General features: G+C 47.6%; 1 protein-coding gene across 1 annotated transcript; it reads right to left on the minus strand.

Moving 5' to 3' along the window:
• Positions 1-6: 6 nt before the first annotated feature.
• Positions 7-14,900, minus strand: SCAMP2 (secretory carrier membrane protein 2). The gene is made up of 9 exons (XM_026068194.1): positions 14,829-14,900; positions 9,185-9,265; positions 8,395-8,484; positions 6,556-6,673; positions 5,023-5,151; positions 4,312-4,471; positions 3,700-3,801; positions 1,479-1,596; positions 7-319 (listed from the first exon to the last, which is right to left on the minus strand). Exons 1-9 carry the CDS (start codon positions 14,883-14,885, stop codon positions 173-175), a joined length of 1,002 nt encoding a protein of 333 aa, XP_025923979.1. The 5' UTR covers positions 14,886-14,900; the 3' UTR covers positions 7-172.
• Between the last annotated feature and the right edge of the window lie 689 nt (positions 14,901-15,589).

The raw sequence follows: 15,589 nt of genomic DNA on the forward strand, positions 1-15,589 counted from the left end.
AAAAAAAAAAAAAAAAAAAAAAAAAAAAAAAGACAAAAAAAAAAAGGACCTCTTCTCATCTGGAGTCGGCATCACAGAGCTAACGTGGTACCCACAGAAAGTGCATCTTTAGAAAAGGAAGGTCGGGGTCACGATGCAAGAGGAAGCAAGGTGGAGACCCCCACGCGAAGGGCTAGTTTCCCCGGAAAGCACTCTGTGCAGCCGAGGAGGCCGCCCCAGCCGCTGCGTTCTGGAAGCCCCTGTTGGTGAGGATGCCTTGGGAAAACTCTTCCTGGGCCCTTTGGAAACTGGCTCCTGTGCGCCGATAGAGCGAATGCACCTGGCAAACAGAAAAGGAGAGAATCAGCCCCCAGGTGCCTAGGGAAGCCCAGCGACCTTGCTGCTGCACATACCTCGCTTGGCAGCGTGCTCTCGCCTTGGCCCCATCGCTAGCCGGCCTCTTTGGCAGCTAGGAAGGACGTGCTGGATCAGCTGTTGGCTCCACCTCACCCAGCACATGACACTGCACATTTTAGGAGACCCTCGTTCACTGCGAAAATGCTCAAAAGGAGCTGCCAGATCAAAAACTCCTATCCCCCACTGTGACACACGGACACTTAAACCCTGCATTTTGCAGGGGCAGAACCTGAAGGTACCTGGAACTGCAGGGACCAGGTATTTTCTTCAAGACAGTTTAGAAGAGAAAGAGGAAGAAGCAATAGAAGCAGGCCCAGTTCAGTCTGTCCTTGCCTCCCTCAATGCTATCTAGATTTCTGCCATTAAATGCAGAAATGCAACCCTCATGTGGTTGGCCAGAAAGAAGAAGGGGGGCTTGTATTTGGGGACCAGAGGGAAGGCCCTGGTTCATATCCCATCATACTTTGAACAGCCCCACAAGGTTGCAGCAGCAGTGATTTTAAAGCCTTGAATGCCAGAGCAAAAAAATTGCCTTCTCTGCTCAACCAGTGCACTCAGCAAGTCCGGACAGACCCACAAGCACCGAAGGGAGGTGCAAGAAACTTCACATTGAATCTGTGTTTGGCGAGAGTGACATCCGGGACCTTGCTGGCCATCTTCTCCTGACTGTTCATTTAAGTGACAGCAGCCAACACAGCCCCCCCCCTTCCTATCCCCTCCTTTATTCTAATGTGCATTTGAGGCCCTTTATATGCGTGGTTAACGGCATGCCTTACTGCAGAGTAGCCGTACGTTCCTCTTGTTCTCTCCCCAAAGGCTACTTTCTCACCTGTGACTTCCCTTAGTGTGCAAAAGACTTGGCATTGATGCAAGAAGCACCAGTGAAAATATTTTCATTAAAAGCTTTTGACCTGACAGTAATGCAGGTAGCCCACCACGCTGATTCCACTTTCAAAAGCAAGCTAATCCCTGGCCAGAACAGCAGATGAGAAGTTGTGACAACCCCACCCTGGGATCAGCCTGACCTGAGGATTTGTGACTCAGCTGAGACCTTGCTCTTCTCTTGCCTCTGAGTGACTCACCTGCTTCAGGAGGAAGAGCGAGAGAACTGCGCACAGGGTGAAGAATCCTGCCACCACCATCATGATAACAGTCACAGCCAGGTTTCCGTGCAGCTCGGACAGAGCTGCAATCCATCCGCTGTAACAGAGGGAGAGCAACGTGAGCATGGCATGGCTCAGAGGACGGCACACACGGAGAGACAGGACTCAGGACAAGCATTAGACTCGCTGGGATCATTCAATGTGACCACAAAGGGACATGCTAAAGGGACAGTCAGGCCATGGGAAAGAAGCCTCCCTGTCTTCACATTCATGCATTAGGAAGCCTGTTCAAACATGCCAAATACTGGAGTAGCTTTCGGAAGAGCCAAAGGGCTCTCTGCCCACCCCCATATCTTAGTGAAGAGTACACTTTAAAGCAAGTACAAGGCACACAGAGAGCATCTGCACAGTGAAGATGAAGTAGGGGAGAAGCATCACTGACAGTTGTGCAAGAACCTTTGGGTCAAGGTTACAGGGAAGTGCAAAATCAAACATAACGGCTGTGGAAACAGGGACCCAGAGCTCAGTCAGGCACTTCTTTCGGGGACAGGATTTCCACTGTCATTTTCAGAAGCAATCCATCCCTACACCAAAGCATCGTGCTCACCCCACCTGCACCACAGCTCTAGCCCCCAGATCATCCCCCTTAGGCAACAATCAGTAGGACTGGTGCCATCATAAATTAAGTCACCTAAACACACAAAACACCTTCCCAAAATCTAGCTAAGTATTGTAAAGACAGGCTGGTACATTTGAGAATTTGAAGAGAAGCTGGTAGATCTGAAGCCTAAATCTATGTGTGATCATGACAGTTTTGCATGGCCAAAGATGCAAGTGTTGGAAGGGGGAGGAAGAGGAAGGAAGGAATAAAGTTAAGAGCTACAGAAAAAGCTCCTTAGGAACTGGCAGTTGTTGAAGTGCAGAGGAAAGGAGGATTCTGGGAGTTATCGGCGCTTGGCTGTGGGCGAGAATGCCAAGACGCCTCACTTAAAACACCCTCTTGCAGTTCTGGAGAACAGAAGCTCTCCAACTGCTAAATTGAGCAAGCCATGTTCTGCCAGGAGAGAAGGGATCAAATAGGACAGTTTGGCTCACTTCGTTTGCTGCGCAACTTCTTGCTCATTAAAAGGAAGTGGAAATGCACACTGTGCACTACAGCCAAAAATAAACACACTGTCTGGCTTGAGAAGATGTAGGAGAAAGCTCAACGCATGCTCTCCAAAGCCAGACTAAAAATGGAGCGCCCCCTCCCAGGCCCCCCTGACTAGGGCAGCACCAGCCAGCAGGGGAGGGAGAGCGCAAGCATGAGGACAGCTTTGTCCATGAGCCCTTCTGCAGGCAGTGGGCAAAAACAGACAGCAGTTTCATTGCACTCATCACCTGAAGGTTCCCCTCAGAAACAAGCCACTAGCTGTTAACATTTTCACTGCTCTTCACAAGCACTCTAGTAACTTGGGAATTTGATCCGCAGCCAACGCAGCAAGGTGAAAAGAAACCTAGCACTTCCATTGCATTGGGGAACTGCTGACAGGAGGCCTGTTGGACCCACCGCCAGAAGCCTGCACTTACCCTTCTATACAAGCAAGGGCGAGGGGAAACCCCTCTTTGCAGAGCCCTTGCTAAGGGGACTTTTCAAGGAACAAGCCACTGGCAACACATTAAAGAAATTCAGGAGGAGCATGGGGACACGATCAGGCTGCGGGCAGCAGCATGGAGTTAAGCTGTATCCAGTCTCTGGGTCACAGATTCCTCACCTCCATGCTACACGTACAGCCTCCATCAGAGGAGGCTCCATTTTAAGACAAGGCAGACACAGTCAACACTGAAGACTCAGCATCAAAAAAAGGGATAAGAAACACTTAGAAAAAAAGAATTGCTGAGAAAATATTAAGGGAGGGGAAAGACAACAGAGGAGGAGTGGGAGAGCCCACATACTCCCTTCTGTACTGGCAAGGCAATGGTAGTAGAGAAGGTACATGCCTTTGCTTGCACTAGGACAGGAAGAGCGGAGAAGAGAGGCACCTCAGCTGAAATCTGCCAAAGCTACGTACCAGGTGAGAGAGAAAACATGGAAGAAAGAACAGACAGCTTTCAGAAACAGAGGAGCGAAGGACCCCAAAGCTTCTGACAATCATAGCCCTGTTGAGAGAAAGCCATCAGTGCGCGGCTGTGACATACTAGTTTGTTAAGCCAAGCTTACCTGTCTCCCCAGCCGGGAATGCCAACAGCCTGGATGACGTAGATTGCTATTTGGCAGAAGAAGATGAAAAAGAAGACAAAGAAGCTGAAGGAGCTGTCAGACCTGCAGGAGAGAAGGCAGCAGGAGTGAAACCCAGGGACATGACCCTGTACAGATTTTCCCTTCTCTAAGGGGAAACAATTTCAGTCAACAACTTCTGCCAGGGGAAAGCTGCTGAAGGGAGGCGATTTCTGGGGGAAACCATGCAGCAAAACAACTTACAACATGTCCACTGCATATCGCAACCACCACTTTCCCAGTGCAAGATAGGGGGTGAAGACAACTTCCTTAATGCATATAGCGTGCTCAGCACATTAATGTACCAAACAGTTTTCTTAAAATGAATAAAAAGTAGGTCCCTATGACTGGCGAGGCCATTATATTAAGATGAAAAAGGACCACCACAGCCAAGTTCCATTGGATACTTTTAATGTTTAGGAACAAATGGTTTTGATCTATTTAACAGTGCAAAGAGCTGGAAAAATCCTTCAGGCAATATACAGTAGGAACAGATAAAACAAAAGTTCCTCCCACTAAAAGCTATATCCCCATTACAGAAAAAACAGTACTTGCCTGAAAGCCTTGTAAATTGGTCGGTACCAACAGAGAAAGGCACAAGGGGTGAATAAAACAAACCACAGGATTGAGAGACCAAAGTCTACTCCTCTCTCTGCCTGGACTGTGAACCATGCCAAGCAAGCAAGCAGGTTTAGGAGCAGGGTAACCGAGTGCACTGTTCAGGATGGAAGAAAGAAGAAACATTAGTAAATTCTTGGAAAACCCACAGAAATCTCCCAAGCATCCCTAATTTCTCACTGAACACATGGAGCTCTACAGATACTAGGGAGCCTTTGGGCCATCTAATTTTCTTCCCTCACTTGAAAGAAAAACGGAGCTTAACATAAAAACCTCATCTGATCCTGCTACTTACAACCAAGTCTTAAATCTTTGCAGAACATCAAAATTGACAGACAGGGTTGAGACTATTTTGCACCTCTGAGTTCTGCCATGTGCTGTCTTTCAGAGTCTCAGATTGTAAAGTCTCTCTTAAAAGACAACCAAAATTCTGTCACGAATGAGCTATTCCCAGAGTAAAAACTTAAACTAGAGTCCTTTACATTTGTCTTCATAAAAAAAAAAAAATACAAAAAAATAAAAAGGAAGAGAAGCGTTATTTTACCCCTGCAGACAACACCTACAGAATTTACCTCAGGGCAAAATTCAGTATGTGATACAGAAACCTCCTAGAAAGAACTTCTGTTACAGTCATAAATTGCTACTTACGCATCCACAAGTAATACAGCATCTTGCATATTCGCTGGTAGTCAGCTGGGATGTCTGCAGAGAAATCCTGATAAAAACACGGCTTGATGGGACACTTTCTGGGAAGAGGTGGCCAATTGTTTTGTCTCGCTGCAAAAAGAAGAAAGGAGCAATTCTTCACTCGCTCTTCTCACATTGGAAGATCCGTTAGCATGCCAAAATTTACAAGTAGCAGTTCACGTATACTGACACTGAAACCTTGGAAGAGGCTGGGTCTTGGCAAGTAATTAGGTTTGAGCTGGTGGCACCGAAGGGTTGTTTTACCTCTGCTAGAATCAGCAAGACAGGTCAGCCTAGTTTTTGAGGACTTTCCTCTGCAAGAGGCAGAATTTCCCTGCAATGGCCAAATGACCATCACAAACATCAAGTCCGGAGCACATTTCAAGCTCTGCAGCAATACACGTCTAAAGAGCAGCTTTAGCAGGGTCTCTTTATCCTCTTCTCTCAAGTGAGGAAAAAAACTGGGGGCAAGCTGCACGTGGTGATCAATTGCCTCACTGTGCTCTGAGCAGGGGAACAGAACAACTCATGCAGAGGCTAAGTTACAAGAAGCTCTAACGAATACAGCAAAGGCAGGTGCTCAGGTTCAGAAATGTCAGAATTCAATGAAGTCTTTAATTGCCAGATCTGTAAGAAGGTGCCTTTTCTCTCCTCCCCCACTTTGCCTCAGGTGGGGATTTAAAGAAAATTTCAGCTTCAGTGATTCAACCACTTGAAACCAAGGACAGAGGAAAAATACACCATTTTGCCCTGGTGAAGAGAGCCTTGAGACTGGTTGGTAAAAGCTCTATTGCCCTCATACTCTGAGGCCAAACCATGATTAATTTAATTTTGCTAGAGGGCCAGTACAGGGATTCCCATCCATGTCCCAGAAGATACCTGGTTTTGCTCGGACGTTCTGAAAGCAAGCTCAGCCTAAGGCAGGCATCCAGAACAGAGAACCTTTAGCCACTTACAACTTTCCACGATAAAAAATAAAAGATTTCAAGTCTGGCAAAGAGCATCAGGTACTGGTAGGATAAAGGGCCCTCTACAGGCAAGTGCACAAGAGTACCCCATATACCAGTGAAAAACCTTAATAGGGCAACATCACACAACAGATCAGGCACGGATACAAAATCGGTAATTGAACTCCCTAACCTGGCAAAACGCACAGATGCCGAGAGCACGCTCAAGGCTGCAAAGACCCAGCAGAGCTGGTCTCCAGCACCTCAGCTCTGAACTTGTTTCCTGCCCACCCCATCAACAAGTAGCCACATTATAAGTTATGGGTCACAGGTACAGTCCCAAGGTGGTTGTCACAGGCATGATGGACTAGAAGACAGACACGTGGCTTGTAAAAAGCTGATGCATGCAGCAACAAAACCCCAGCATACATATGGACAGGCTGAGCCTTCAAATCCACTCCTACCGGCCATTGCGCTGACAAATCAAGTGACCCAGGCTTCCCTGGGCATCATGCTCATTGCAGACAGGGCATGAAACACTACTTACGGTTAATGCCAGCTGCATTACTTTGCAATTCCCTTTCCTTCTTCTCCAGCTCAGCTGCCTTCCTCTCTAATTCCGCCTGCTGCTGAAGGAGCCCAGCCTGTGCTGCTGCAGCCACGGCCTAAAGCAGGGGGAGAAAAAGGTAAGTCTTTCCCTAAGGAAGCCAGTGGCAATACCCGCCAGTAAACATACTAGATGCCAAACAGGAATGTGGGCAGAGACAATTCTACAGCAAAGACTGAGGACAGTTAGAAAGATCAATGCTTGTGGCTGATCTGTCTTGAGACTTTCTGCCTTACCTGCTGGAAGACTTAATTAAGCTCAGTGCAGAATTCCAGGCATTCCTTTCTTGTCCCACAGGAAGATAGCACTCAAAGAGTCCTCAGGATATTATCTAGTCTGCTGCTCATCTTCCATGCCCTTCCCTTTCAGCAGAGGCATGATTCTTCTACCTCCTAGTTAGCCTCACTGTTGTAAGTGACTTCCAACACCTCACCCACACCTTCCACTTCAAGGCACTTACCTCCTCATCCTCTTATCAATTCCTGGAAGACAATATCACACCTGCAGGCTCCTGTCAAAGTCTTGCAGGTGCCTCTAGATTAGCCTTAACATCCTGGATCTCTTTATGTCCCCTTTTACTGGTCCAGACTTCAGCTTTCCTTGTTTCTGACAAAGCATTCGTCCTGCAGGTTTTGGATCCACCTTTACCTTTTTCCATCCCCCACAGACTGTGTGGCTTTCAAGGAGATCCTTAAATCTCTCAGTGCCAGCTGACAAATGTCTAGTAGCATTATTCTCCCCCAGCAGAGAGGTCAAATGAGGCAAGGAAGGGGACCCTGTTTCACCTAGCAATGAGAACAGCTGGTACTGCTGGGGATCCACACTAGATGGAGGAATTTGGAGCTGCTGATTTAGCTCTCAAGTATTTTAAGATTACTATGTGGAGTGGGGAAATACAGAGTCAGGAGTTTCCTCTCTTCAGAGGGCCAGGTGTGAAAAGCCTCATTTCTTATTTGAAACCTCCACCTCTTAAAGAGTCACCTGTTTGAGCTGCAAGGCATGTAAGACCACAGAGGGCACACCAGAATTGCCCTGTTTGTTCACACACTGAACAGTAGTGGGTGACAGAAACCAGAGTCTAGAACAGACACGTGTTGGCTGTGGCATCGAGGAAACAGGGCAAGTGACTCCTTACAACACAGAGCAGCAAACAGGCCTCCTGAGTTTATCAAGGCAATCCCTTCCCCAGCGAGGAGAGGAAGTTCAAAGGAAAGACAAGGCAGCTACTCCTCTTTACACCACATATCTTTCCCTTGGATCTCTTTTACCTGCTTGCTATTCTGAGAACTGAAGCTTTCTCCTAGCAGCCTCTGCTTCTCTGAGTAGTCTTTGGATGAGGCGATCCTGGGACTCAGGTACTTGCTGGCCTGTCTAAGCAGCAGCTGCAACATATAACTAGACTGCATTTACACTCCTGGAACCGAGCGTGTCTGACCAGCCACTGGAACTATGCTAAAAGCATTAACAGGTTACATTTTAGGCAGTGTTAGTAGAGGGAAGCCAGCACAAGCAGGATACAAGGTTAAGTTAGTTCTGCCACCAGAGGAACAGGGAAAAGGCACAAATTGGACTACATTTATAAATTCCCCACAGAGATCTACTTCATAAGGTAGATGAAAATGAAAGCCAAGGAGATCACCTGCTGCTTCCCGCATCCAATCCCAGAGAATCCCATGCTCCCTTTTATTCCTGCACGCCTTTATGAAAGGCACATGAGAGCTCATCCGTGACGTCCAGCCCAGCTCTTTGGGAAGGCAGCAGCAAAGGGCTTTGCCATACCTGCGGAGTGGGCTCCACAGACGTCTGCAGAACAGCAGGTTGCGAGGGGCCAGAGGGCTGTGTTGCAGGCGTCGTCCGTGCTGCATTTGTCTGGATACAAACAAACCAAGAACAACAAGGGAAAAGCATTACATATTGTTTCGATCGGCAAAGAACAGTTCTGATTTTAGCACTGCTAAAGCTGGAAGCACAGGGACCAACTAGCAGGAGGCAGTTCTAAGTTTTCAGAAATGTGTTAGTTCCTTAACGCCCTGGGGGAATGGCACCTGAGGATTATGGGTATTAGCAAAAGAGTAACAACAAGGGGTTTTGATCAGTTGTTTAAACTGCCGATATTGTTGTATCCTTGTTCCCTGCTCTCCTTTTCCCATCTCATGCATTACACCAGCCAGGAAACAAGAACGGAGTTCTTGGAGCAATCCATCAACAATATCAGAGCAGCAGTTCAGCTCCCAACCCAGAGACCAAACACATGCTGATGGTTCCTGCCACAAGGCATCTTCTCCTTCACACCTCATATGGCTTTACTGCGAGCCAGTACAATCAGTGCGAGTTTGAGAGAAACTGTTCCATATGACTGGAGAACTCCAGCTGGGAGTTTATTAGCACTCCAGCGCAGGAGTGTCTTGCTCACAGTTTGCCAGGCACGCCGTGAGCTACTGTCCGCAGGGAATCAGCTGCGAGTGCCTCATTCATTTTTTTTTTTCTTTCAAGCTGCACGTACCAAGGGACCTTCTAGACTGCTAAAACCACCACGGAGATGATTACTGCAAACGTGCACCACACGTACCAGCTGGGAGCTCTCCGAAAAGGGATTGAATTCATCCAAGCCACCTTGGTTAGCATTTGTCAGCTGTGTCACCGAGGGATCCTGAAAGAAGAGAGATCAAAGACAGGTTAGTATCAGATGTGAGTTATCATTAGCTTACACATTATCTGCTCTGCCTGTCTTTCCTCCACTGTGGGAGGACAAGGAACACAAAAGCACATCTGATTTTCCCTGGGAATAGAAGAACTGGGATAAAACACATCCCTGTCGCAGGCAGATGACCTTAACTGGCAAAACCTCTAGACTAGGTGGGGAAAGACACCAGTTCATTTGCGCGTGCACTAAATTCAAGAGGACCCAGAATCTCTGGAGGCAGCCTGGTTGACTCAGTGGAAAGATGAATTAAGGACACTAGCCCCTGAACAATTCACATCTTTCAGCTCTCCCAGCAGGGGAAGAGTCCCAATTATTCTCCTGTACAAACAGGGCCTAACCACCGAGAAGCTATCCCCCGGGGCATGCATCCATTCAAGCAGGCACTCCAGGTCCTTGCCCAATCAGTATGTCACTTCTTCAGGGCTTTACAACTCACTCTGACCACATAACGCAGTGGCTTTTACCAGCTGATTGCCGGGATGTCTGGAATAGGATCTACCTCCCAAACCTCACCTGCGCCACAGAACAAGTGAGGCTCCACTAAGTACAGCAGAGCCTCACAAAACGCGTCTCCAAGCACAAGTGGCCTTTGCTGACAGGTGTCAGCTGCCACCGATGGCATTTGGACTAGCAAGCTAGGATACCTTGTAGAGCAGTCATTGGCAACACACCTATGAAAACTGAGGTAGAGGTGTCACTTCAATCACTCTTGGAGGTTTTAGCCTAGCTGGCTTGCTGACACACCAGCTGTGCTCTCCTATACTCACAGCACCTCCTACGTGTCTCCATCAAATAGTTTGCTTATAAAAACCCCCAGCTCTCTGCAACTTCTACCAAAAGTGCCTTTCTTTTCTCACCTGCAATGTGGTTAACTACATCTTTTACACACATTACTTTCCATAAAAAGGTCCCCCTTTAATAGCCAAATTTTGGCCTCTGGAGTCTTCCTATTTCCAGTTATTAGAGAAACAAGGCACTGTTTGAACTCAGAAGTCCTGTCAGAAGAGCAGCCTGACAACCTGATAGCCTGCCTGTGGGTATATATATACAAAAAAAAAGTGACTTTTTATCCCTCCCTCCCCCAGCAACTAATGTCCTGTGCTCAGTCATTTTAGCTCTGTGGTTAATGGGGTGAGAAGCAATTGCGAGGCTGAGATGGGGGCAGAGCGAGCAAGGAATTCAGGTTTGCAGAGGCTGCCTGAGCCTGTGCGCTCCAGGAAAGTCAGCTGGCTCCTCTGAAAGGCACTGGAGCGACCCCCTGGCTTTCCAGCGCAGCCTCCCGCTGAACAGGACACACACGGAGCAGTTAATGAGTAACTTCACACATCTCCTTGATATCAGGCGCTCCCTCCGCAACAGGTTGCATTAGCTGATGAATCACCCTGGGGTGAGGACTCTCAAACAAGCGCAGGCTGCTGATGCTGGTCGAGGGAGTGCAACTCCCCGGCCAGACAGGGCTGTAAAAAGCAGAGGATATCAGCAGAACTGCCGTCCTGGGAATAAGGACTTCAAGAGCTCAAGACACGTTTTATTCCACTACTTACTCTTACCTCCACTGGAGGCTTCAGCTTAACCAGTTCAGCAGACGCTGAAGATGGCAGGTGCTTTCAACACAAACTCGCAAGTTAGTTAGCACAGGAGAGCTGCTGCGTGGTAGCACGATAGCTCCCGGGTGCTAGCACGACACCCTGCAATCCAGGCCAGACAAGGTCACAGACTGACTGAAGTCCAACAGAAGACAACTTTCCAAGGAAAGCTCTCTTAAAGGTAAAGGCATGGGAAGAGAAAGCAAAGACTGCGTAACTGTTCAAAGAGCTTGAACTATTAGGAAGGGGAGAAAGTGCTCATAAATAAGGAGATGCACTAGAATGCAAAGCACCATGCAAAACACATTTTTCTTTCCATCACCATTTCCGTACAAAAAGAAAGTCCCTAAGTTACCATAAGACTCGCCAGCACAACGCTGCTGATCTAGAGGGTGGGATGCCAGTGGCCTGCGCAGGGCAGGGAACAGCACTGCCCTGGTGTAACAGCTATAGCAGGAAGAACAATTTCACTGTTTTATAGAACAGCTGCAGAACAGTTTGATTTTAAAGGGAGATGGCCTCTAATCTTAGCTCATAGCTTTTAAAAAGTTACTAAATTAGCCAGTGCTGCCAAGCAAAGGCAGCTCGACTTAACTTACATGCTATTATGCAAATGGGTCTAAAATAAAAATGTACAAAGAGTGGGGAATTTGCAATGAAACCGAAGTGTGGTTGAACAGAGATTTATATACCCTAGAAAGTGCAGAAAGGAAAATAGCAGCTGTTAAACAGAGGGCAATATAGAGGCATCAACTTCTGCGAGCCTGGACTAGACAGCATAAAGGATAAGTAAGCGTGAGAAACACAGGGGAGCTTTGCAGATAAATGAGAAGTTACCCACCAGCTTCACACCTTCAGATTATTTTTTGCAAGCTGCAAAGCCACAGACAGCTGACCCTCCCGAAAACAAGCGCACACTGATTTTATATGCTGCAAAGCATGGGCACAGGGAGGTTTGATGACTGAACGAAACCACGTTTTCCACGTTCCCCAGACAGCACCCTACCTGGCTGGGACAGGGAGTATATAAGTCACTATAAGGGAGTAGCCACGCTCTCCTCCCTCCTCCCAAGGCCCCGCATGCCTTTCCTTTCAGAAGCTCTAACTTGCTAGGACACCTAGTTAAACCTGCAGCAACTGCTCTCAACTTGGTTCCTGCTTTATTTCAGAGCTAAGGCTCAAGTACCTGAAAGCTCTTTTACTTCTCCAGCTATTCTGCTTGATTTAATAAGTCTGTCTAACCACAAACTCAATGTCATTTGTTCACAAGAAGTCAATTATTAGACTGATCTGTAAAAATGCCAATGAGCAGAGCCACATTTGTCGCCTTTCTTAACATTGCTTCTACAATCGGGATGTGTGATGTCATTTTGCAGAATAAGCTCACATTTGGACCAAACTTAAAACACAAATTAAAGCTTTGATCTGCTTTCAAATGCAACATTTAAGCCAAATACGAAGTTTTCTGTAGCAGTGCACCAGTTGATGGACTTACCGTAAGATTTTGATGGAACAGGTTTGTGTAAGAAAGGATATTCTTCTACTCCTTTCTGTTCCCACAGGTAATAAAACAGTTTTAGGGCTTGAGATCAAGGCACAAGAGCTCGAACAAGAAGCACTTGAAATTTAACATGGTTGTTCAAATAACATGGTAATCCCCCAAACAAGTCTGTCCTGTAGTGCCACTGTGAAGTGCGGTCAGCCACAAGCTTGGGTGTCTGCAGTGGATCTCGGAGCACTGCCGTTCGCCAAGACGCGCACTGGAAGAAAGCTTAAAGCTTTATTACCGATATTTTTAAAGAGGATGGAAACTTCCAGGCCTGCCTGAAACTCGCATCCATTCTCAAAGACTGTGGAGGTATCTGCCATTTAGAGCAGGTTACAGTGTAAGTGAAAGTGTTAATCATCTATCGTTAGCCAGTTGTAATACATCACAGGAAAAAAAAAAAAAGCCAGAGATATTTTTAATGAGACCAAAACAGCTTATTTCATGTCAAGCTTATTGATCACTGAACAAAGTCTACTTAAAAGGCAAATATCCCTAGTTACATCAGGATTTGCAGATCACAAAGTGCTCTACTAGAACCTGCAACAAGGAAAGACAGCCCTGGTCCTCATGCCCAGGAGATAACTATTGGCCTGGCAAAGCCGAAAGTGCAAACACACTCGTAGTCTTTAGGCAAGAACAAGAATATTTGGAACTGAACATGAGAAGCACCTGCTGGGCAAACCAACCATTCACCTCAGTCTTTTAAGCACAAAGCCAACACATGGATTCAAACCCTGACGAGGAACTGGCCCATTTCATCAGATTTACCAGATTAGGGAGCGCTCCTCTACATCGCAAAAGGCAAATTTTAAAACCAAAGAGACAGAGCTTCCAGACTTTAGGCAGCAGAAGTCGGAGATTCTTCACGTCAGGCTAGTGACATGGGGCAACTCTTCAAAAAATAACAATGGTAAATGTAAAGCCTTATAAGAGTCTCAGACTCCAGAAAGGAAAATATAAAAAACAGACACAGAACAAACAGCTGTGACTACAAAGAGCTGTTAGATAACAACAGTGGCCTCTGTGGTGCTGCTTACATTTATCCGTTAACATCTCTAGCGGGGAAGCAAGTGGGAGGAGAGCTGGGGAACTTCGCAGGCAGACATCTCGCACTGCGCCACGCGAACACACTCTTCCTTACCCCACTGACTTTTTGCTCAGCATTGCTGACATTCTTTACCATTGTCCCTCGACGACAAGCCACAGTCGGACAAAACACGGTCCTAGTCTTAGACGACTGATTCTGGTGCCCATAAGCAAGCCGTCTGAGACTCTTAACCCCCTACACCACCTTTTCTGCACGCACACCTTGCTCAGTACATTAAGCGCAATCACATTCGGAAAGGCTCCTATTACACTAGTCACGTAAAACCGCTCCTCTTCCCCCAGAGGAGCCTCACAGGGGCTGAATAAAAACCCTGCTGGAAAAAGCAGACAATTGAAGTTATCTTGTCTGCAGCAAGAGAAGGAATGTTAGAAACTGGAGTTGTTTGGCATTCCTTCGTTTGTGGCAAGTGCCTCGTATACATACGCATCCAGCTCCCACTCTGACCCGTTTTATAAGGGTCACTAAAAAGTAAGTCTGACATCAGATACCTGTTTCCAGATTGTGTCTAATCTCTTGTTTGAACAGTGAGTAAGGCGTGAGCACAGCCCTGTTTGGTCAGATACCATGGCAGCTTTAACGTGCATAAACCAGAGTATTTACTTCCTCCGTACTTGAGGCAATAAATCCCTACAGGGTTACAGAGTGATTGTACGCGTAAGCCACTAAACGTCCCAGGCAGAAGGAATGTTACAGAAACATCGTCATTCAAATCCTTTCCATTCTCAACAAACACAAGAGTGCTTTAAAATTAGGATATCTACTCAGGCAAATAAAAGATTTTTCATTTCATTTTGATTTCTAAAAACATAAAGCCAGATTTCATTTCTGGTTACTCATGAAATAAGAGGACAGGAAATCACCTCTTCCTGCAAATTATGTCCCAGTTGAATAGCAGAGGTAAAGCACCATCTGCAGTGACACGCTCCTGAAAGGCAAAGTCTAGACATTCATTCGCACGTTGCCATCATATGAGCCAGGCCCAGAGGCCACACCTGGAGCTAGCCAACTGGCCAACTCCCTGCATAAACGAATGCATGTTTCAGAGCTGCCTGCACAGACATCAATCCCAATCAGCAGAAATCCAGTGAAAGTGGACAAAGTACCCAAGAACCTTAAAAGAAAGCCCACACTTTGACTATTGTTGACATCTTAAAACTACAGCCAGAGGATGCATTTTGCCCTACAGGCTCAGTTTTAAGAGAAAGCACTGCAGCATATTAAAAGCAGACTGCAAAACAAACTGGTAGTTGGCTAGTCAATCCTCACAGGATTATCTTTATACATGTGCAGCTCAGATTCTGACATCTGCAAGCATTTCGGCATCTCTGATGCCGGGGCAGACGGTCATCACCGCAACTCCTCCAGGAGCACCCCGTTTGCCTGTCAGCATGAGACCCGCTGAGAGCGCTGCTCCAACGGCCAGCGCGGTGCCTGCTGCGGCAGGCCAGCGAAGGTCGAGTGCGGCCCAGAGCAGGCAGAAGGCCGTAGTTATCCTTGCTTCATTTTTACAGTAACGAAAATGTTCTATCATGGTTCTCTCTGCTGCTCCTCAGTGATTTCCTGGGGCCATCTCGTCATGCACAGAGCAGGGGCCAACCTCTGTGGGGGAAAAGAGATCTCCACCCTCCCCGTCTGCCATGTTTTCGCAGAAGTGGGCTAGCACAACACACGGAAACGGCTGCTGGACGGGAAAAGAGACAGGTGGGAACAAGTCGGTCTTGAATCCCAGGAAAACCCACCACCTGACGGGTAAGCGCCCTCTCCCACCAGGAAATCCGAGCTTCAAGCACACGAAGAGGAAGCTGATCTCGCGGTCACTGCTCCGGGCGAGGCCGGACTCCCCGCTACCCCCGAGCCTCCCGCGCGACCAGGGCGGCGCTTCTGGCACCCGCTTCCCAAACGGGGCGGCCGGGCGCCGCTCGCCGGGACACCCGCGGCGGACACGGCCCCCGCGCCAGGACCACGGGCTTCGCGGCGACCCCCGCGCCGCCAACCACCTTCAGCGCGACCAGCGGCGCCACGGGCTT

This window comes from Apteryx rowi, unplaced genomic scaffold (genome assembly GCF_003343035.1).
Source record: "Apteryx rowi isolate R43461 unplaced genomic scaffold, aptRow1 scaffold_27, whole genome shotgun sequence".
Lineage (NCBI taxonomy): Eukaryota > Metazoa > Chordata > Aves > Apterygiformes > Apterygidae > Apteryx > Apteryx rowi.

Coding starts and splice junctions, on each gene's coding strand:
- SCAMP2 (XM_026068194.1), bottom strand. CDS start 14,885: ATGCCGAAATGCTTGCAGATGTCAGAATCTGAGCTGCACATGTATAAA. Junction 4,472..5,022: donor GCTGTATTACTTGTGGATGC/GTAAGTAGCAAT, acceptor CATCCTGAACAG/TGCACTCGGTTACCCTGCTC. Junction 320..1,478: donor CGCTCTTCCTCCTGAAGCAG/GTGAGTCACTCA, acceptor TCTGTTTGCCAG/GTGCATTCGCTCTATCGGCG.